The sequence below is a fragment of the Procambarus clarkii genome, chromosome 62 (genome assembly GCF_040958095.1).
Source record: "Procambarus clarkii isolate CNS0578487 chromosome 62, FALCON_Pclarkii_2.0, whole genome shotgun sequence".
Classification (NCBI taxonomy): domain Eukaryota; kingdom Metazoa; phylum Arthropoda; class Malacostraca; order Decapoda; family Cambaridae; genus Procambarus; species Procambarus clarkii.
The window spans coordinates 17453459-17475652 of NC_091211.1; the positions used below are offsets into that span (position 1 = coordinate 17453459).

Below are 22194 nucleotides of genomic sequence, written 5' to 3' on the forward strand. Positions count from 1 at the left end.
TGATGCACCTGCTAAGCATTTTATCACAATCTAATTTGCCAATACTGTATCTGTTAGGATGTTACATATCAAAATGTTTTTTCCATCTCTTATCTGATGTATTAAAGTCCCATTCCCTCAGTATTTTCTGGTGCTCTAATCCAATCAGTTCTGAACTCAGTATTGTGGCTTGTGTGTGTGTGTACATTTGTATTTGTATGTACAGCATTAATAAGTATGTAGGTGTGTATACATTGATGTGCTGGTGTGTGCATGTGTGCAAAGTTGTATATACTGTACATTCGTTTGCAGGCATGCATACATTTGTGTGTATACATGTGTGTAGTTGTACATAAACATGTGTGCATGCAAGAATGCATGGGTGTCCATATGTATAGTATATACACACACGTGTGTGTGTGTTTACTAGTTGTGTTTTTGCGGGGGTTGAGCTTTGCTCTTTCGGCCCGCCTCTCAACTGTCAATCAACTGTTTACTAACTAACTAACTTACTACTTTTTTTTTTTTTTTCCACACCACACACACACACACCCCAGGAAGCAGCCCATGACAGCTGACTAACTCCCAGGTACCTATTTACTGCTAGGTAACAGGGGCACTTAGGTTGAAAGAAACTTTGCCCATTTGTTTCTGCCTCGTGCGGGAATCGAACCCGCGCCACAGAATTACGAGTCCTGCGCGCTATCCACCAGGCTACGAGGCACACGTGTGTGTGTGTGTGTGTGTGTATATGTATGTATGTATATGTGTGTATATTATATATATATATATATATATATATATATATATATATATATATATATATATATATGTCGTACCTAGTAGCCAGAACGCACTTCTCAGCCTACTATGCAAGGCCCAATTTGCCTAATAAGCCAAGTTTTCATGAATTAATTGTTTTTCGACTAACTAACCTACCTAACCTAACCTAACCTAACTTTTTCGGCTACCTAACCTAACCTAACCTATAAAGATAGGTTAGGTTAGGTAGGGTTGGTTAGGTTCGGTCATATATCTACGTTAATTTTAACTTTAATAAAAAAAAATTGACCTGATACATAATGAAATGAGTAGCTTTATCATTTCATCAGAACAAAAATAGAGAAAATATATTAATTCATGAAAACTTGGTTTATTAGGCAAATGGGGCCTTGCATAGTAGGCCGAGAAGTGCATTCTGGCTACTAGGTACGACATATATATATATATATATATATTTATATATATATATTTATATATATTATTTATTCATTTACCTGTATACATTTTCTGCATACATTTGGATCACTATTGAAACATTTGCTTTAACATATTTACTGTTTACAATAGGCAATTTTTTATTTTAAATTGAAGCACATCTATTCAGTTTTAGTTAATTCATTAACAATTTTCTAATAAAGGAATAAAAATGCAATATTAAAACATATTACAGTAAAACTTTATAATTAAGTAAGCAGCAGGCCTAAAAAAAAGTATTTTAAGAAATTGTGTTAATAAAAAAATATTTTATTGTAACTTTAAAAATTCCAAAAAGAACAAATGTACGAGCCTAATTAGTCAAACGTGTTACGGCGGTGACCAATCCCAGCACAATAAGCAACATCTTGTAGCAAAGAACACACACATGTTAAACACTCTACAGCACTTCCACATGACCTGAGCAAGTACCAATGAGAGCTGTCTTAGAAGATATAAACATAGCTCAATGCACAAGACACAACACTGACCGATAAACACACATGATCCACACACCTCTAGTCGCTGTTTCTTCATACCGAGCAGCAGAGTTTATGGCGCAGGAGGCGGCAACCAGCATGTAGTTTAGTGTAGAGTTTTGTGTTGTCTGTGTTGCTTAATAGAGTTTAACATGTGTGTATAATGAATGATTCAACTAGTGAAATATATACATAGTTCAGTACCCTGGTATATGGGGAATTTTCTCTGGCATTATACAAAGTTATAAATTGGAAAATTTTAGTAATTTCATGCCACACACAACAAGGGATAAAGACTATGCCTCTGACTGTTAAACTTTAGCAATGCAATATAAGACATCTAGCCAATAAATGTTCTCACTGAATATACAATAGTTAAACCTATGAAAAGATAATCAAATGTGCACACACCCCAGGCCAAAGATTCTGGTCACTATCCAATATCAAAATCAAATCAAATATATTTTTATTTTAAATGTACAGTACTCCCAAAATATTGCTGGGTTACAGTACCTAGAGCCCAGGTTGGAATTCTCCACAGCTCCTCCTGATTTTCTCATAAAATACATTAGTGTGCATGCATTATCATGAATAAGTAACTTTTAAAATATACAAGTGGTAAGATGTAACTTTAATACCAAGGTTAATCTCTATTAAAAGGGCATTATTTGCTGCAATATATGTTAAGATGACATACTGTGTTTAATAGCCTAGGTTCATCATGATAATGGCAATTTTTCTAAAGCTGAAGGTTTCATTGCCAAATCATACTCCTGACCATATTATCTAATGCATATTCTCAAATCCTAAATTATTTTTCATATACTGTACAGTACTGTATCACTTTTTTTTATTAGCTTTTGTTATACACAAATTTGTCTCTATTTTATTTCCCCATTAAGTTTTGTTGCTGTATATACCATTGTAGGCAAACCCCTCATTCTCTCATGTATATTTTGAATTTTTAGTTCAACCACAGAGTAATGGATTCCTTTGCAGCCAAAACCAAAACCAGATTTCTAGAGTATAATCGCCCAAATATTGCGTTTTAGTGATACAGAATTCTAAGAGCACTATTCTACAGTACTTTCCTATAGATCAGGCACCGAAATATTACTACTTTTATAGATAATGCAGACTGGCAGCTCGTGTTATATCTGTGACTTACGTGAGCCACACTAGAGAATGTAACACCATGATAAAAGGTAATGTCGGAAAACATGTGTTACCTTCAAATTTTAAATTTATATTTCTTTACTCAAATATAACAAATGAAAAAGCAATTTAACTTAGACGATACATATATTCAAATATATACAAGACATAACATCAGAAAAAATAACACAGTATTTTTAGATATCTATATATAGTGTATAAAGTATGTAGGTTCTCTAAATAAGCAGACAAAATCTCAGCAATGCTAAGAATACTGTACAAGGCTATCCAAAATGATGACTAAAAGTACTTTCTGTATATCTAAGGAGGGAAGTTTACAAGGCAAAACTGAGAAAGACACAGGAGATTAAACTTGAAACCAACTCCTTGAAACAGCAAGTCTCAAAATAGTCACTTTTATGGCCTGTTTAGAGTAATAGACTAGCAAACCCTCTGAAAATTAGTCATAAGAAAATATAAAATAAGATGGCGTCTAGATTAGTATGCGCTACTCTCGTGTGCAATACTGGTGATTCAGAACAAAAACTCAAACTAGCCTACTTGTGTTAATGACTTAGTACAGCTGTGTGTGCACTCGTACATGTGTGTGTGCACAGCTAAGATTACAGAATCATAATTTTGGTGCACATTATAAAAGCAGCAATGTTGTGTGTTGAGCCAGATGATGGCATGTTGTTTGTGCAAGTGGGGTGGTGGTACCTGGGTGCCTCACGCCCGGTTGTTTGGTGAGTATGCCCGATACAGCCTGGCATCATACTGGGCTTCGTACTGCAGCTGGTACTGTTGGGGAGGCAAAGTGGGGGCATGATGCCCCCCTAGCCCCCCATGCATTCCTGGCCCACCAACAGTGTTCAGGGGGAAGGATTCCACCCCTTGCTCTGTAATGCACAGCCACCAAGTCACCCTTACTGGCCCACATCAAGCTACCAACAATACTGTAGCTTCTTGCACACTTACAAACAAAAATGCCCTCCACTGAATTTTAAAATATAAAATATTAAAGTTTCTAATATGTATTTCAATTTCAAAAATATATCAATCAGTTTTTACACTCCACAATGGCATACATTATTTTCAAGTTTGAAAACGTAACATGATTCTGCTCACGAACCAAGTAAAAGAATGTTACAAACAAAACTATTATACCACTTAATATTAAGCTGAAACAATATAATAATACAAATTACTTACTAAATAATATTAAAATTAAAAGATTATAAGTTTTTCATATTCAGTACATACTTCTTTTTAACTACTGTATATTGGAATTACAACAAATTCTACTTCAGCCAAAAAGATTGAGAATACAAAGACACTGAAAGGCACTGTAAATCACAGCCACCTCAACGTCATGACTCCCTATCCCTGCATAACCATGAGGCGTCCTATCTCATTAACCATCAGGAATACATGTTAGGCAAATTAACGTTTGAAAAATTAACCTTATTACGTTAATAATATAAGCTAAATAGGTTTTGCAATATACAGTAGTATTTTGCAAAATATACTGTATTGGAAGGATAGTTATTATTCCTAAAATAATGATGTTTGATATATCCAGTAGGTACAGTTTAATTTACACAAGCCTAATATATACCTGGACAAACCCGGAGAGGGTTCTGGGAGTTGGTCTAATCCCCCAGCCCAGCCCAGGGCCAGGCTTGACTTGTGACAGCCTGGTTGGCCTAACATTTCTTGCAGAAAACCATCTAGTTTTTTCCAGAAGACTTCCACTTTTGTTCTGGCAATATTTCTTATACTTGCTTTTGCTGGGAGGATATTGAACAACTGTGGACTTATGATGTTCATACAGTGTTCTCTGATTGTGCCTATGGCACCTTTACTCTTCACTGGGTCTATTCTGCATTTCCTGCCATATTGTTTGCTCCAGTATGCTATTATTTTATTGTACAAATTTAGGATTTGACCTTCAAGTATCTTACATGTATATATTATGTGGTATCTATCTAGTCTCCTTTACAGGGAGTACATTTTGAGAGCTTTGAGATGGTCCCAGTAATTTAGGTGCTTTATCGTGTCTATGTATACCGTATATGTTTTCTGCATTTCTTCTATTTTAGCAATCTCTCCTGCTCTGAAAGGGGAAGTGAATATCGAACAGTACTCAAGACAGGACAGCACAAGTGATTTGAATAGTATGAGCATTGTAGTTGGATCCTTGGATTTGAAGGTTCTCATAATCCATCTTACCATTTTTCTAGCTGACACTGTGTATTATTGTTCCTAAATGTTAGGTCATCAAACATCATTATTACCAGATCTTTTACATGTTGCTTTTTACTATGAGGTAGATCTGATTGTGTCTTGTACCCTGCATTTCATTTTAAGATCTTAATTTTCCATACCTAAGTAACTGGAATTTATCACTGTTAAACATCATGTTATTTCCCATTGCCCAATTGAAAACTTTATTATCAGCCTGTAGGTCCTCAGTGTTTTCTACACAAGTAATTTTCATACTTATTGTTAGGTAGTCTGCAGAAGATGACACAAAGTTGTGATTTGTATTTTTGTCAATATCTGATATGAGAACGAGAAAATGTATGGTGCAAGGACTGTACCCTGCAGTACAGAGCTTTTACTGTGCTTGGACTTGATTTTGTTTGATTGTTACTCTTTGCAATCTGTTTCACTGGAAATTGAATGTACCTCCCCCCTACTTTATCTGTTACTGTATTCCATTTGATCTCATTTTATGTGCTATCACTCAATGGGCACACTTAAATCCTTTGGCAAAGTCAGTACTGTATATACATCTGCATTTTGTTGCTCTGCTAATGCTTCTGTCATTTTATCACAATGGTCGAGTAACTGCAAAAGGCATGATCTTCCTGCTCTAAATCAGAGTTGACCTGGGTTGTGAAGGTCATTATTCTCCATGAACACAGAGATCTGACTCCTGATCACTCTTTCACAAACTTTCATTATGTATATGATGTTAGTGTGACTGATCTATCGCTTTTACCCAGCATTTTTGCTCCCTTCCTTGTGTAGGGGCGCTATATCTGCTGATTTTAAGCACTTCAGGTATCTCCCCTGTGACCAAGCTTTTTCTCCACATTACATTGAGTGCCTGTGCTACTGGTCCTTTACATTTCTTTATTAATATGGAGTTCCACGAGTCTAAACCTGGGGCTGAGTGTATGGGCATGTTGTCAATTTCTCTTTCAGAATCTTAAACATTCGTGTTGATATCAGTTATATTGTCAGGAGTTTGGGGTATCATTCATAAAGAAGCTGTCTGGATCTTTCATGTTGTTTATCAGAGTGCTAAACATAATATCATACTGATCTAGGATTTCACTAATTTTATTGTCATCCTCTGTGTATGAACCTTCATTTCTAAATATAGGTCCAATGCTGGTGAAAGCTTCTTATTTTAATTTCGCACATGAAGAAATATTTTGGATTTCTTTTTATCTCTTGTATGGCTTTTTGTTCCAACTTCATTTATTCAATCTGGAATGATTGCTTCAGCTTCTGCTCTATTGCTTTAATCTCTGTTTAAATGATGTTTTCTTTGTTGTGACATGTCATGTCTGAGTATTTCCATTATTTTTTTCCTTCTTTTGTAGTGTCGTCTGCATTCTCTTTTCTCTTTCTAACTTGATCCTCTCTCAGACTTTCTGCAAAGGAATATGTTTCAAGCAGACTTTACATGCTTTGGCCATCAACTTTTGTATTCCTTGTGGGGGAGTTTTGTTGCCTAACTTGGTTTCCCATTGAATGTTTACAAGTTCTATGTTGATTTTTCCCAGCCAACCCCCTGTATTATTAAAATTTAATTTATTGAACAATTCCTCTCGCTTGATAATTTTTGGGGGCATATTTCGAGTACTGATCTTAGTTTACACCTCAATAAGCTTGTGATCAGAGGTTGTAATGTCCATGATTATTCTTCATTGTTTGTGAAGATCAGATCTAAACTATTTTCATTCCTAGTTGGCTCTGGTATCTGCTGGTTGAGCAAAAAGGATGCTTAAACCACCTATGTGTTACTCCAATGACGAGCTCTTAGAAATACAGTACTGTAATATAAGCAGGATACTTCAAGAAAGGTACTGGAGTGAACGACATGGAAGAAAATGCAGAATAGAACCAGTGAAGAGCAGAGGTGCCATGGGCACAATCAGCGAACACTGTATGAACATCAGAGGTCCACGGTTGTTCAACGTCCTACCAGCGAGCATCACAAATATTACAGGAACAACCGTGGACATCTTCAAGAGGAAACTAGATTATTTCCTTCAAGGAGTGCCGGACCAACCGGGCTGTAGTGGGTATGTGGGCCTGCGGGCCGCTCCAAGCAACAGCCTGGTGGACCAAATTCTCACAAGTCAAGTCTGGCCCCAGGCCGGGCTTGGGGAGTAGAACTCCCAGAACCCCATCAACCAGGTATCAACCAGGTAAAGGAGACGGTTCAAATGCTTTTTTGGTTTAATATCACCATTACTAGTTTGACTGTCAAAATGTACTGGTAATATACGTTCTGGACTCGATGGAATTATTCTCTTTAATACGAATTATCATTTAGACTTACTAGCTTTGATAAGGAGGTCTAGCTAGCACCAAGGCTATGGGAATGATAACCCCAGAAACCATAAGGCAGATAAAAAAAAAAATACAGCATACTGTGTAATGAATAGAGAAGCACTGTCAAAAGCCTAACAATATATAATAATTCTATTGTAAATGTGTGCTGTCCCCTTACCAAGCATTACTGACTTTTATCATCATTAGTATTGTTAGCATAAAGCAGTCCATAGGTATTTGTACCACATTCAAGGCTGGGCATGTGTCAGGCTTGATATTAAAACTAAAATTTCCTTTTATATATTAGTCATGTACACTTCAAGACAGATGTTTAATATAAATGTTCTATCTGCCCATTATCTTGAACTTGCTATACATTTTTGATGAATTATAAGATCTTAGTTAAGACTTGGCAATTCAGTCTCATAATAGGATTTAGTGAACCCATTTAAATTTTAAAGACAAACGACTGAATATTCTTGATTATGTCCTATCTAATATTCTATTAACTAATCATATTCATCCAAAACATGAACAAAGCTGGAGGTGCATATTAGCAGGCATCACCAAACAACCAATGTAAGATTACAATGCACGACTGTATTTAAGGTGCCTGTCATTTGAACAAGTGGTCATGTGGTCACAGCTAAGCATAAGTATTGTAAAAGTGGTCACAAGCTGCTCAAGTGATACAAGGCAGTGGAATAATTATAACATCATTTGCATGTTGATAAACTAAACTTCTGAGGCCTGAGGTGGCATCTTTGTATATATAAACTAAGCATTGAGCAAAGAAAAATATAATGATAGTATCATAGTCTTCACAAATTTCATCAGTGTTGGATTAATTTATGTTAGGGAAAAAATTTGGCAATAATGCATTGAAGGTGCATTGGGCCCCGACCGGCATGGGAGCCGGTCGGCCAAGCGGACAGCACGCTGAACTTGTGATCCTTTGGTCCTGGGTTCGATCCCAGGCGCTGGCGAGAAACAATGGGCAGAGTTTCTTTCACCCTATGCCCCAGTTACCTAGCAGTAAAATAGGTACCTGGGTGTTAGTCAGCTGTCACGGGCTGCTTCCTGGGGGTGGAGGCCTGGTCGAGGACCGGGCCGCGGGGACACTAAAGCCCCGAAATCGTCTCAAGATAACCTCAAGAAGGTATAATTACATGTACTTAAGGTTTAAAGTGCTACCACAGTTGCGGTAAACAATTATTATACAGTATAAACAAAATAATATGCAAAGAATTCTTATTTGCTTTTTACAATGTGACCAATTACAAATGACCCAATAATTATGTGGTTGTGTTGCCAATATGCACTCCCTTGATTATTAGAGCTTCAGACATTAAAATTTATAATTGGGGTTGGATGAACTAAGCTACACTCTGTGAAGCCTTGTAACTATTGTAAGCTACACACAGTCTTATAAACCAATCTTTTTACCCATTAGATCAGTAGTTCCCAACTGGTGGGTTGCGGGGACCGACATTCTGAGTACTGTACTGTATTTCTGAATCATTGAGAATTGGCAAATGGTGTCATGATTAGGCACTTGTTTATGAAAGTAGTAGTAGTTACTTTGTTTGAGCATGAACCCACACTTTGACTTCAGGGACTTGAACCCTTTTTTGAACTCTGGGAAAGTGTGGCAGTGGAAAAGGAGGTCACAGATCTTTTAGGATTAGAAAATAGGGCTGCGAGTTCAAAAAGATTGGAAACCACTGCACTAGATAAAGGTAAATTATGAGAAGAAAGTGCTACGTCAAATTGATTACAGTACAGTATATAGCATGTGGAAGGGATATGAGGACAGGATAGAAGCCAGGATAAGGGGATGGAGTAAAGGAATGATTTATCTGGTGGAAAAATCAACACCTGCTCATACAAATAAATTCTGATAGAGCATCCAGTGATACTTTCATGATATACAGCCTTGTGGCCCTTATACTAACAATATTATAAAGCAAGATAAATTATACAAGATATTTAAAAGTCAAATGTATCATTCTCTGAGAAAATCAATTGGAGCATTGAGGTGTCTCAACCTATCAACCCAGAGATGAAGATGTTTCCAGCCACACAACTTACCCCTGAATCTTGACAAGGTTTAAGTTACACAACCTCGAATTCCACTGAATTCACTGGAAGTCGGGAGGCTTCTACTAAAGTCAATCCAAGTTTTATACATCACCCCCATGCACTCTGGTGCAGGTAAAGTAGTTCATCAACTGTACACTCCAGGTGTTTATATGTAAAATTTTGATTGCCTTTAGTAGAAGCCTCCAGACTTGTGGATTCAGTGAAATCCGAGGTTGGTGTGCGGATGGGAGTACCTTGATCACTGGTTCGAGTCACCTCTTTCCTCCAATTGATTGATTTCTCATTTTGTGTGTGTGTGTGTGTGTGTGTGTGTGTGTGTATATATATATATATATATATATATATATATATATATATATATATATATATATATATACTGTATGTGTGTGTGTGTATATGCATATATTATATATATATATATATATATATATATATATATATATATATATATATATATATATATATATATATATATGTCGTACCTAGTAGCCAGAACTCACTTTTTGGCCTATTATTCAAGGCCCGATTTGCCTAATAAGCCAAGTTTTCATGATTTAATTGTTTTTCGGCAACCTAACCTACCTAACCTAACCTAACCTAACTTTTTCCGCTACCTAACCTAACCTAACCTATAAAGATAGGTTTGGTTAGGTTAGGTAGGGTTGGTTAGGTTCGGTCATATATCTACGTTAATTTTAACTCCAATAAAAAAAAATTGACCTCATACATAATGAAATGGGTAGCTTTATCATTTCATAAGAAAAAAATTAGAAAAAATATATTAATTCAGGAAAACTTGGCTTATTAGGCAAATCGGGCCTTGAATAGTAGGCCAAAAAGTGAGTTCTGGCTACTAGGTACGACATATATATATATATATATATATTTATATATATATTATTAATCATATCATGTTAGTGCGAGTTCTTTGTGTATTATCTCATATTTCATGCTAACAGATAAACAAGATGTTTAACATGAACAAAATAGAGAAGTGGTGGAGAGGGGAGAGGGTGTGTGTGTGTAATTACCTAAGTGTAGTTACAGGATGAGAGCTCGTGGTGTCCTGTTTCCAAGTCCTTTGTCATATAACACTTTGAAAGTGTGAGAGAGAATGTATGTACATATAAATGTGCATTAGTATTAGCCAAACATATTTATCTATAAATGTAAACTTTTGTGATGTTACCCCTTCTCAATGAAACAAAAGCAACTGGATGAACAAATATTTACAAATATTAAATACTGACCAGTAAAAAGCCCTCAAGTAAAGATGTTCTTTACTGCAGCAACTTTCACATAAAACAATGATCACATTTAGGACAATTATACGTCTCTTGTGTCAAGCAAAACATAAACCAAAGTAGGGTAACGGTAGACCATAAGGACCCATTTTTTCATTTTTGGAGCTATATGCAGTGTGCAAAACCATAGACTTATTTATTTACTTTTAGTGGACTTTCTCCGGATTAAAGGAAGACTACGAGGATCCATTTTGGGATCTTTGGTTTGATATGGAATGCAAAACACAGAGTTTGCAGGTTTTCAAAATTTCCCTGCATCTTTATTGGGAACCTGTAGACTTTAACAGGCACTTCGTAGGAGTTCATAGACTTTCATGGGACTTCATTGGGCATAGACTTAAACGAGGAATATAGCCCGTAAACATAAATAGGATTTTAGTGCATAGAGTAAACATTTTAGAAGAGTGTAGACTATCACCACCATAGGCGTCTACCACCATCACTACCAGCATCCCCAGCTACCACCATCAGTTCATCACAAGTCTCTCTAAGTACACATAATCAGATCGGCTTACAGGGGGGGTAATAAACCGTACAGTACATGCTCTCCTACCACCTCTTGCCAACCTTTATCCTCCATCATATCCCTCCTACCACTACCACCATCAATCACCTCTCCTACCACCACCATCACCACCATAACATCCTTCCTATCACCTCTCACCAACCACCAGCAACTTCCTCCTACCACCACCACCAGCAACCACCATTCACCAGCATCAGCTACCATATTGGACTTGTACCCAAGACTGACTATGTAATGCATCGGTTTTACAATGTTTGTGATGTAACTATAACCTGAGCTTGTAAAAGCACTCCAATCACCTTCAGTGGTTATGTGCTTAATAACACACTTGTTTATATAGCAGCTACCTTACCCTGTCAAAGTAGGAGAGACATAAATGTATGTATATGTATGTGTGTGTATGTGTGTATATATGTATATGTATGTATGTGTGTATGTGAGTGTATGTATGTATGTGTATACAGGATATATGAAAGCTGGTCAGAATTGCATTTCACCTTTGTAAACACATGTTGTAAAAAGACACATCGAACACTGTTTATGTACAGCCAACGTAAATCTATGTACAGTATCTATGTATTTCTGTATGTAGGTAAGATAAGCAGTTTAACAGCACTGCAATCACCTTCTGTGGTTGATTGTTCAATAAATCATTGAACTATATGTTTAACAGAGCTCTAACCCTGTCCATGGAGAATAGAAGAAAATGAATATGCTGGTTAGCATTGTAAATGTGTGGCCACGTCTGTGGTAGAAAAAAATTAAAAAAAAAAAAAAAAAGAGAGACTAGTTTCAAATCTGAACACGGAGATTACATCACCAGAGAGCAAGGAGAGTTACTAGAGGGTCAGGAATGAGTACCTCAGAATGAGGAGAGAAACAGAGAGACAGTATGAAAATGACATGAACAAATCCACAAGGGCCGTGACGAGGATTCGAACCTGCATCCGAGAGCATCCCAGATGCTGCCTTAATCGACTGAGGTATGACATGGTCAAAAGGAGTTGAAACTGAAGATCTACTGAACTTATTGGATCCTGCAGCCTCTCCGAGGCACAAACCAGGGTTTTACACAACTTCCCCCATGCACTCGAGCTATGTCAATGAAGGCGATGAGTCACAATAACGTGGCTGAAGTATGTTGACCAGACCACTCACTGGAAGTTGAAGGGACGACGACGTTTCGGTCCGTCCTGGACCATTCTCAAGTCGATTGTGATGAGGAGGTAGAGACAGGCAATAAATAGGTAAGAGAGAGCTGAGGAGGAAAGTAAGGTGTAGGGGATAGTAGTAATAATGAGAACTGCAGAAGGCCTATTGGCCCATATGAGGCAGCTCCTATTATAACCACCGAAGGAGATAGTAATAGGAATAAGAAGAGGATAGCAAGGGAGCGTAGGAGAAGACAATGAACAGAAAAAGGGGAGAAGAGAGAAAGAAAAGGAAAGAGAAAGAAAGATAAATGGAAGGGGTAAGCATATGTTAAGTCACGTTTGTTAGAAAGATTAAAGCATTTGAGTATATACTGTGAAAGGGAAGAGTCCACAGCAACAAAGCCAGGACTCAAGTTCATGTTGGGTACATTGTGTATAAGAGCCGATTCTACAAGACGGCGTCTGTGTAGAGTAGAGGCAGGAAAGATTATTTTGGAGGAAGACCAATCAATGGGATGATTAGAATCCCTCGCATGGCAGAAGAGAGCATTGTTAGTGTCTGCAGACTTAACACTTCTCTTGTGTTCTTTAAGTCTGTCATTCAGTGTACGGCCAGTTTCGCCAAAGTATTGGAGAGGACAAGATGAACAGGAAATAGAGTAGACACCAGCAGCATTAGAAGCAGGAGGAGCAGTGTGAACTAGATTGCTACGAAGTGTGTTAGTTTGTCGAAAGGCGAGTTTAATGTCAAGAGGACGAAAGGTATTGGTAAAAGTTTTGAGTTCAGATATGAAGGGAAGGCATAGTACAGTGCTACTAGTGTTGGAAGCAGGTTTAGGATGAAAGAAATTTCGTTTAGCTTGAGAGTAGGCACAGTTGATGAAATGCAAAGGATAACCAAGGCGAGAGAATGATTTGTAGATAAAAGCAATTTCAGAATCAAGAAACTGAGGGTCGCTGATGCGTAGAGCGCGGAGGAAGAGAGAGACGAGAACACTTTTCTTAACAAGAGGAGGATGGTAGGAAAAGAAGTGAATGTACATGCCACTATGCATGGGTTTACGGTAGACAGAGAAAGAGAACCCAGACACAGAGTGTTGAATTCTGTGTTGAATCTAACTCTTTCTCTTTCAACGGTAAATATTACACTCAAACTTTCGGTGTCGCTATGGGTTCCCCTCTCTCCCCTGTTCTTGCTAATTTCTACATGGAATACTTCGAAACTGTTCTTCTTCCTTCTATTGATACTCGTCCCTCTCTCTGGCTTCGCTACGTTGATGACATTTTGCTTTATGGCCTCATGACCTTAATCTTTTCCAGCCTTTCCTCGCCTCTCTTAACAATCTGGCTCCTCCTATCCATTTCAAAGTTGAGTGGGAATCTAATTCCCTCCTTCCTTTTCTTGATGTTCATGTTCACAGCTCTGTGTCTGGGTTCTCTTTCTCTGTCTACCGTAAACCCATGCATAGTGGCATGTACATTCACTTCTTTTCCTACCATCCTCCTCTTGTTAAGAAAAGTGTTCTCGTCTCTCTCTTCCTCCGCGCTCTACGCATAAGCGACCCTCAGTTTCTTGATTCTGAAATTGCCTTTATCTACAAATCATTCTCTCGCCTTGGTTATCCTTTGCATTTCATCAACTATGCCTACTCTCAAGCTAAATGAAATTTCTTTCATCCTAAACCTGCTTCCAACACTAGTAGCACTGTACTATGCCTTCCCTTCATATCTGAACTCAAAACTTTTACCAATACCTTTCGTCCTCTTGACATTAAACTCGCCTTTCGACAAACTAACACACTTCGTAGCAATCTAGTTCACACTGCTCCACCTGCTTCTAATGCTGCTGGTGTCTACTCTATTTCCTGTTCATCTTGTCCTCTCCAATACTTTGGCGAAACTGGCCGTACACTGAATGACAGACTTAAAGAACACAAGAGAAGTGTTAAGTCTGCAGACACTAACAATGCTCTCTTCTGCCATGCGAGGGATTCTAATCATCCCATTGATTGGTCTTCCTCCAAAATAATCTTTCCTGCCTCTACTCTAAACAGACGCCGTCTTGTAGAATCGGCTCTTATACACAATGTACCCAACATGAACTTGAGTCCTGGCTTTGTTGCTGTGGACTCTTCCCTTTCACAGTATATACTCAAATGCTTTAATCTTTCTAACAAACGTGACTTAACATAAGCTTACCCATTCCATTTATCTTTCTTTCTCTTTCCTTTTCTTTCTTTCTTCTCCCCTTTTTCTGTTCATTGTCTTCTCCTACGCTCCCTTGCTATCCTCTTCTTATCTTATTACTATCTCCTTCGGTGGTTATAATAGGAGCTGCTTCGTATGGGCCAATAGGCCTTCTGCAGTTCTCATTATTACTACTATCCCCTACACCTTACTTTCCTCCTCAGCTCTCTCTTGCCTATTTATTGCCTGTCTCTACCTCCTCATCACAATCGACTTGAGAATGGTCCAGGACGGACCGAAACGTCGTCGTCCCTTCAACTTCCAGTGAGTGGTCTGGTCAACATACTTCAGCCACGTTATTGTGACTCATCGCCTTCATTGACATAGCTCGAGTGCATGGGGGAAGTTGTGTAATACCCTGGTTTGTGCCTCGGAGAGGCTGCAGGATCCAGTAAGTTCAGTAGATCTTCAGTTTCAACTCCTTTTGACCATGTCGTAGCTCAGTCGATTAAGGCAGCATCTGAGATGCTCTCGGACACAGGTTCGAATCCTCGTCATGGCCCTTGTGGATTTGTTCATTTGATGCATCACGCAATTGTGATTTCTGTGTGTAATGAAAATGACATCGCGAGTAAAGCCAAGACCCAACCAAAACTGCTCCACAGCCACATCAGGAGGAAAGCAGCAGTGAAGGAACAAGTAATGAAACAGAATAAAGGAGAACAGATACACAGAATGACAAGGAGGTATGTGAAGAACTCAACAAGAGATTCCAGCAGGTCTACACAATAGAGTATGGAGACACCTCTGTACTAAGAGAGAAGGCGACAAACCAAGCAATCTTGGAGGAATTTGAGCTCACCAGTGATGAGGTAAAAAGGAATCTGTTGGAGCTGAATGTGACAAAGGCTACTGGGCCTGACAGAATCTCACCATGGATACTAAAAGAGGGTGCAGAAGCTCTAAGTGTGCCACACACTATGGTGTATAACAAGTCACTGGAAACAGGAGACCTATGGGAAAGACAGCTAATGTAGTCCCAATATACAAAAAGGGTGACAGGCAAGAGGCACTGCACTACAGGCCAGTTTCCCTAACTTGTATACCATGCAAGGTGATGGAGAAGATCGTGAGGAAAAGGTTCGTAGAACATCTGTAGGGAAAGTTTTGTGACACACACCACCAGCATGGGTTCAGGGATGGTAAATCGTACCTCACAGGCTTAATAGAATTCCATGACCAGGCAACAAAAATTAGGCAAGAAAGAGAAGAGTGGACAGACTGCATTTTCTGGGGACTGTCAGAAAGCCTTTGACACAGTACCCCATAAAAGGCTGTTACAAACGCTGGAGAAACAGACAGGAGTAAAAGGTAAGGTGCTCCAGTGGATAAGGCAACTGGAAACGGCGAGTAACTGTGAGGGGGAGACATCAGAGTGGCGAGATGTCACCAGTGGAGTCCCACAGGGTTCTGTACTTGGACCCATCCTGTTTCCGATATATGTAATCGATCTTCCAGAGGGTATAGACTCATTCCTCTCAATGTTTGCTGATGATGCAAAAATTATAAGAATCAAAACTGATGAAGATTGACAGAGACTACAGGACAAACTGGTGGAATGATCTAGAAAATGGCTGTTAAAGTTCAACTCAGGAAAGTGTAAAGTAATGAAATTAGGCGAAGGGTGCAGGAGGCTGAACACAAGCTATCATCTGGGAGGTGAAACCCTCCAAGAGTCAAATAGAGAGAAAGATCTGGGGTTTGATATCACACAGAACCTGTCCCCAAAAGCCCACATCAAAAGGATATCATTAGTGACATATGCTAGATTGGCCAACATTAGAACTGCCTTTAGAAACTTGTGTAATGAATCGTTCAGGACCTTGTATACTATTTATGCCAGACCAATCCTGGAGTATGCAGCTCCAGCCTGGAGTCCATACCTCGTTAGATATAAGACAAAGTTAGAGAAGATTGAGAGGTATGCCACCAGACTAGTCCCAGAACTGAGAGGTATGAGCTATATGGAAAGGCTACGGGAGCTAGACCTCACGTCTGGAAGACAGAAGAGTAAGGGAAGACATGATAAACCACCTACAAAATTATCAGGGGAATTGACAGGGTGGACAAAGACAAACTCTTCAGCACGGGTGGAACACGAACAAGGGGACACAGGTGGAAACTTAGTACCCAGATGAGCCACATGGTCATTAGAAAGATTTGTTCAGTGTTCAAGTAGTTAACAAATGGAATGCATTAGTCGATGATGTGGTGGAGGCTGACTCCTTACACAGTTTCAAATGTAGACATGAGAGAGCCCAATAGGCTCCAAAATCTGGATACCAGTTGACTGACAGTTGAGAGGCGGGACCAAAGAGCCAAAACTCAACCCCCGCAAGGACAACTAGGCGAGTACTTTGTTTACAACTCTACACACTAAAATCCCCATTTAAGTCTATTGCCTACGAAGTCTCAGTGAAAGTGTACGAGATCTACATAAAGTATACGGGGTTTTTCACACCATATCTTGACCCAAAATTTAAAAATGGGTCCTTTGTAGTCTACCTTTACCCTATTCACCATTATCTCGTTCTGCTCTAATATCTGGGGGAAGAAGAATTGTAAGATAATATTGGAATGGTTGTGGATCTCCCCAAACTGTGAAGCCTATCTCTTGGCATTGGCTATACTAGTTCAATAGAACTCACCTCCGTCAATGGAGTCCTTACGGGAGCGTGGCAGTCTGTGGGGGTTGAAGATGTACTCGTAGATGAGGCCAGCTGTCACGCCTCCCAGCAGAGGTGCTACCCAGTACACCTGCAAGTAATGATATGTGTAACATGGCCAGTTAAATATTTACCCAACATTACAGGTGCAGTCTCATGGTTGCATCGGTTATCATGCTCAAATTTAACACCAATATATATACAAACAATATTAAATTCAAAATACAAATTCCCCCTCTGTTGCTACTCTCCCCTACTCTGATTAAATTAGAATTACAATGCACTCTTTTATTCGTTATTTCTAGTGGAAAATATAAATCTGTTCGAATAATGCATATAACCATAATTATAATTAGCATTCACAATGCTGTATATTATTTTTAATACAACCACAAGAGGCTCATGAAGATTAAATTCAGTATATATTACACAACACAAAGGCATCCGTAATAAAAAGAATCAAGGATACCTAATGGCAAGGAAAATACAAGCAAATATTAATAATTATAATAAAACAAAAAATAGGCAAAGATGATTGGCTATTGCTGTATAGTAAGACAAGAATTAAGATATCGTGGTAACAATGGGTAAAGGTCTTAATGAATCTTTAAATTCAGTATCTTCACTCTCCTCAAATAACTTAGGATGGGGAAAGAAGATTATGTCAAAGGAAACAGCAGAAGGCCTATTGTGTTACACAAGGCAGATCCTATTTATATCTTACCCAAACTCAGTCATACTTCTCTAACCTGAACATTAAACAACTAATTGGTCTAACGTCCATCACGTTAGTCGGTAATGTCTCAGAAATCGACAACCGTGTTTCCAAACCAGTATTTACCAAGATCTTAAAATCTAAACTTATCCAATTTATATCCATGGTTTCGTGTTCTATTTTTGTTATATATTTAACTAACACAAATGATAGCAACTTTAAACGCTGAAGAATCTCATACTTTCTCTGGACTGTGTTGTAAAAGGGTCAGCTCGAGTTTACACAAGTACACTTGGTAAATAATATGACCTAACTAACGTATTTACATGCTAGTTTGAAGATTATTTGTTAACGCTGGACTTTTTTTTTATTATTATTATTATTTTGTACCACAGACGTGGCCACACATTTACAATGCTAACCAGCATATATACATTTTCTTCTGTTCTCCATGGACAGGGTTAGAGATCAGTTAAACATATAGTTCAGGGATTGCTTGAACAATATATAAGAGAGATCTCAAGACAGTGCTCAGAATAAAAAGAGCATCCCGCCTACTGGAGATATTTAATAGAGAATGATAAATATTGTATGACGTCAGTTTATAAGACTAACGTGGGTATTTTACCAACTCAAATCAGGTTCATTTATTTTAAAGAAAATGGATTATCACAAGGCTTTGTTGACCAGACCACACACTAGAAAGTGAAGGGACGACGACGTTGAGAATGGTCGTCGTCCCTTCACTTTCTAGTGTGTGGTTGGTCAACATATTTCAGCCACGTTATTGCGACTCCTCGTCTGCACAAGGAGGACTATAATACGATAATGTGCTAATACACAAAGGCACTGTGATGGTGTGGGAGCCTCTGTCAACCCACTGACCCGCACAGACAGGTCCTCTTTACATCCATCCGTTGGGTCAAGCCAGTAACTGGATGGATAACCAGTTAAACAGCTCTGCCCTTGGCTAGGGGACCCCCGACAAGCCAAATTAAGAGCTTCCTGTCCCAGACAGGATATATCCATATACTCATAATTGAATTACAAGTACTGTACTGTGTCGGGAGTGGAAGCCCATTAATTTGCGAGATGGGGAATGATTACCCGGTACATGAAAGATCCTTCAACTGATTTATTTCTTTATTGACTGATAACTTTCTAGGGTGAGAGAAAGGTGGGACAGACCATGTTGGAGTGTGAGCAAGCCGTCGACACAGTACCCCACACGAGAGACAGACAGAGAGAGCGAGACAAGTGGAGAAACAAGCAGTAGTGAAAGGGGAGGTGGTCCAGTGGATAAGCAACAAGTCACAGTGTGGAGATAGATTTCAGGATATACCCGAAGAGGGTTCCTGGAGTTCATCTACTCCCCGAGCACAACCTGGGACCAGGCTGAACTTGCGACAACTTGCTCCAAGCCTGATGCTTGAAGTGGCCCACACACCCATATGTCCACTACAACTCTGTTGGGCCGGTACTTCTACCAGGAAACTAACTTTCTCTTGAACAGTTCTCCTTTTGTACTGGCAATATTTCTTATACTCGCTGGGAGGATGTTGAACAACCGCGGACTTCTGATTTATATACAGTGTTCTCTGATTGTTCCTATGGCACCCATGCTCTTCACTGGCTCTTTTCTGCATTTCCTTCAATATCGTTCACTTCAATATCGTTACTACTATTGTGCTAATTTGGGACGAGGCCTCCAGTATCTTCCAGGTGTATATTATGTGACGGCTAACCCCTCAAGGAACCATATGGTCCGGAAAACCTCCGGATGAGATGCGCTGTGTCTAATATCTTCCAAGTGTAAATTACCGTATTATGCATCTCTCCCACCTGCGCCCTAGATAGATTACAGATTTAAACATTTTAAGCACTCCAATAATTTACATGTTTTATTGAGCAGATTCGAGCAGTAAAAGATCTTTGCACATTCTCCAGGTCAGCAATTTCACCACCTTTGAAAGGGAATGTCATTGTGCAGCAACATTCCACACTATCTTGAGGTTATCTTGAGATGATTTCGGGGCTTTTTTTTTTAGTGTCCCCGCGGCCCGGTCCTTGACCAGGCCTCCACCCCCAGGAAGCAGCCCGTGACAGCTGACTAACTCCCAGGTACCTATTTTACTGCTAGGTAACAGGGGCATAGAGTGAAAGAAACTCTGCCCATTGTTTCTCGCCGGCGCCTGGGATCGAACCCAGGACTACAGGATCACAAGTCTAGCGTGCTGTCCGCTCGGCCGACCGGCACCCAAACTCAAGGTGACAAGGTCACAAACTATAGTTTGTGACCTTGTCTATGTCCAATATGACGATGGGAAAACGCACTGGAGCAGGCACAGTACCCTGGGGGGACTGTGCTCTTCACGGCGGTTGATCTTTCATTTTATTTTCACGATTATTTTCACATTGGGGTTTGTTACTTAGGAAATTAAAGATCCATCTCCCTACTTTCAGTAATTACTTTTGACAGGTGGAACAGCGAGGGAGGTCTTCTGTCTTTTGGGCAGCAGACGGGTCAAAGCAGCCCCGTCTTCACACCCAATGTGTTTTCTCAGACTGATGAGCATCGCCCTTGATGAGTTACATTGGTGTGATTGGTCCAACACTGACCAATCTGTGTCGGGTCCGACACTGTGAATTCATAATTCAGTGTCGGGGGACAGGAAGCCAGAGTGTATTCATACACGTTTGGCTTTTATCGAGGTCCGACTCCCCCCTTCCCCCACCCACCCCCAAGGCCAATTTACTGACCCCACAAGCTGATTCTGAGTATCTCTTCACTGCTAGGTGAACAGAGGCATTAGGTGAAAGGAAATCTCAGCCATTTCTGTCCCGCCCGGGACATTTTTAGGTTTAGGTAGGCGCCTCCCTGGAAACACAAACCGAAACTGTCTCTATTTTCCGCTTGTTACAACTTGAAATAAAGTTGTTACATCTTGGCTTAACGTGTTTATGACGTATTAGAACGTTGTTACAACTTGCTATATTGGTTGTTATAACTGGTTAGGTGGTGTTAAAACTTGCTCGAACGTTGTACCAACGTCGTAGTTTCGGTGTGTGTTTGGTGGGCTACGCGTTAGACGCTTGTCAAATTGTGAGACGGACTACTTCACAAGCCACAGAAAGGCCCACTAAGTCGGGGCACCCCACCTCCAACACCACTGGAGAGACATGTTCCAATGGGGGGTTTGTCCTCGTGTATCTTGGCCTAGCCTCGTCTATCCTGGGCGCGTGTGTGTGTGTGTGTTCCCGTGTGGTGGCCTGGTCCTCTCCTCCCTGCCAGTCTGCCCCGCTGCACACCAGCCCTCTGTGGCTTTATCAATTACCCGTCTGTCGACCACTTGATATAACGTGAGCGTGGGGTGCTGCCCTCTGCTGTGGGTGTGTGGGTGTGAGGGAGAGCTGCCCTCTGCTGTGGGTGTGTGGGTGTGAGGGAGAGCTGCCCTCTGCTGTGGGTGTGTGGGTGTGAGGGAGAGCTGCCCTCTGCTGTGGGTGTGTGGGTGTGAGGGAGAGCTGCCCTCTGCTGTGGGTGTGTGGGTGTGAGGGAGAGCTGCCCTCTGCTGTGGGTGGGTGGGTGTGAGGGAGAGTTGCCCGCTGCTGTGGGTGTGTGGGTGTGAGGGAGAGCTGCCCTCTGCTGTGGGTGGGTGGGTGTGAGGGAGAGTTGCCCCCTGCTGTGGGTGTGTGGGTGTGAGGGAGAGCTGCCCTCTGCTGTGGGTGGGTGGGTGTGAGGGAGAGTTGCCCCCTGCTGTGGGTGTGTGGGTGTGAGGGAGAGCTGCCCTCTGCTGTGGGTGTGAGGGAGAGCTGCCCTCTGCTGTGGGTGTGAGGGAGAGCTGCCCTCTGCTGTGGGTGTGAGGGAGAGCTGCCCTCTGCTGTGGGTGGGTGGGTGTGAGGGAGAGTTGCCCCCTGCTGTGGGTGGGTGGGTGTGAGGGAGAGTTGCCCCCTGCTGTGGGTGTGTGGGTGTGAGGGAGAGCTGCCCCCTGCTGTGGGTGGGTGTGAGGGAGAGCTGCCCCCTGCTGTGGGTGGGT

The 22194-nt window shown here is 40.3% G+C and overlaps 1 protein-coding gene across 2 annotated transcripts in view; it reads right to left on the reverse strand.

The window, feature by feature from the left end:
- LOC123766465 (neurogenic protein big brain) overlaps window positions 1–22194 on the reverse strand; it is a 216130-nt gene that overhangs the window by 14016 nt on the left and 179920 nt on the right. For both annotated transcript variants that reach the window (XM_045755584.2, XM_045755583.2), the window contains exon 5: window positions 17428–17536. In XM_045755584.2, the coding sequence (XP_045611540.1) occupies window positions 17428–17536 (109 nt within the window). The remainder of the gene's footprint in view (window positions 1–17427; window positions 17537–22194) is intronic.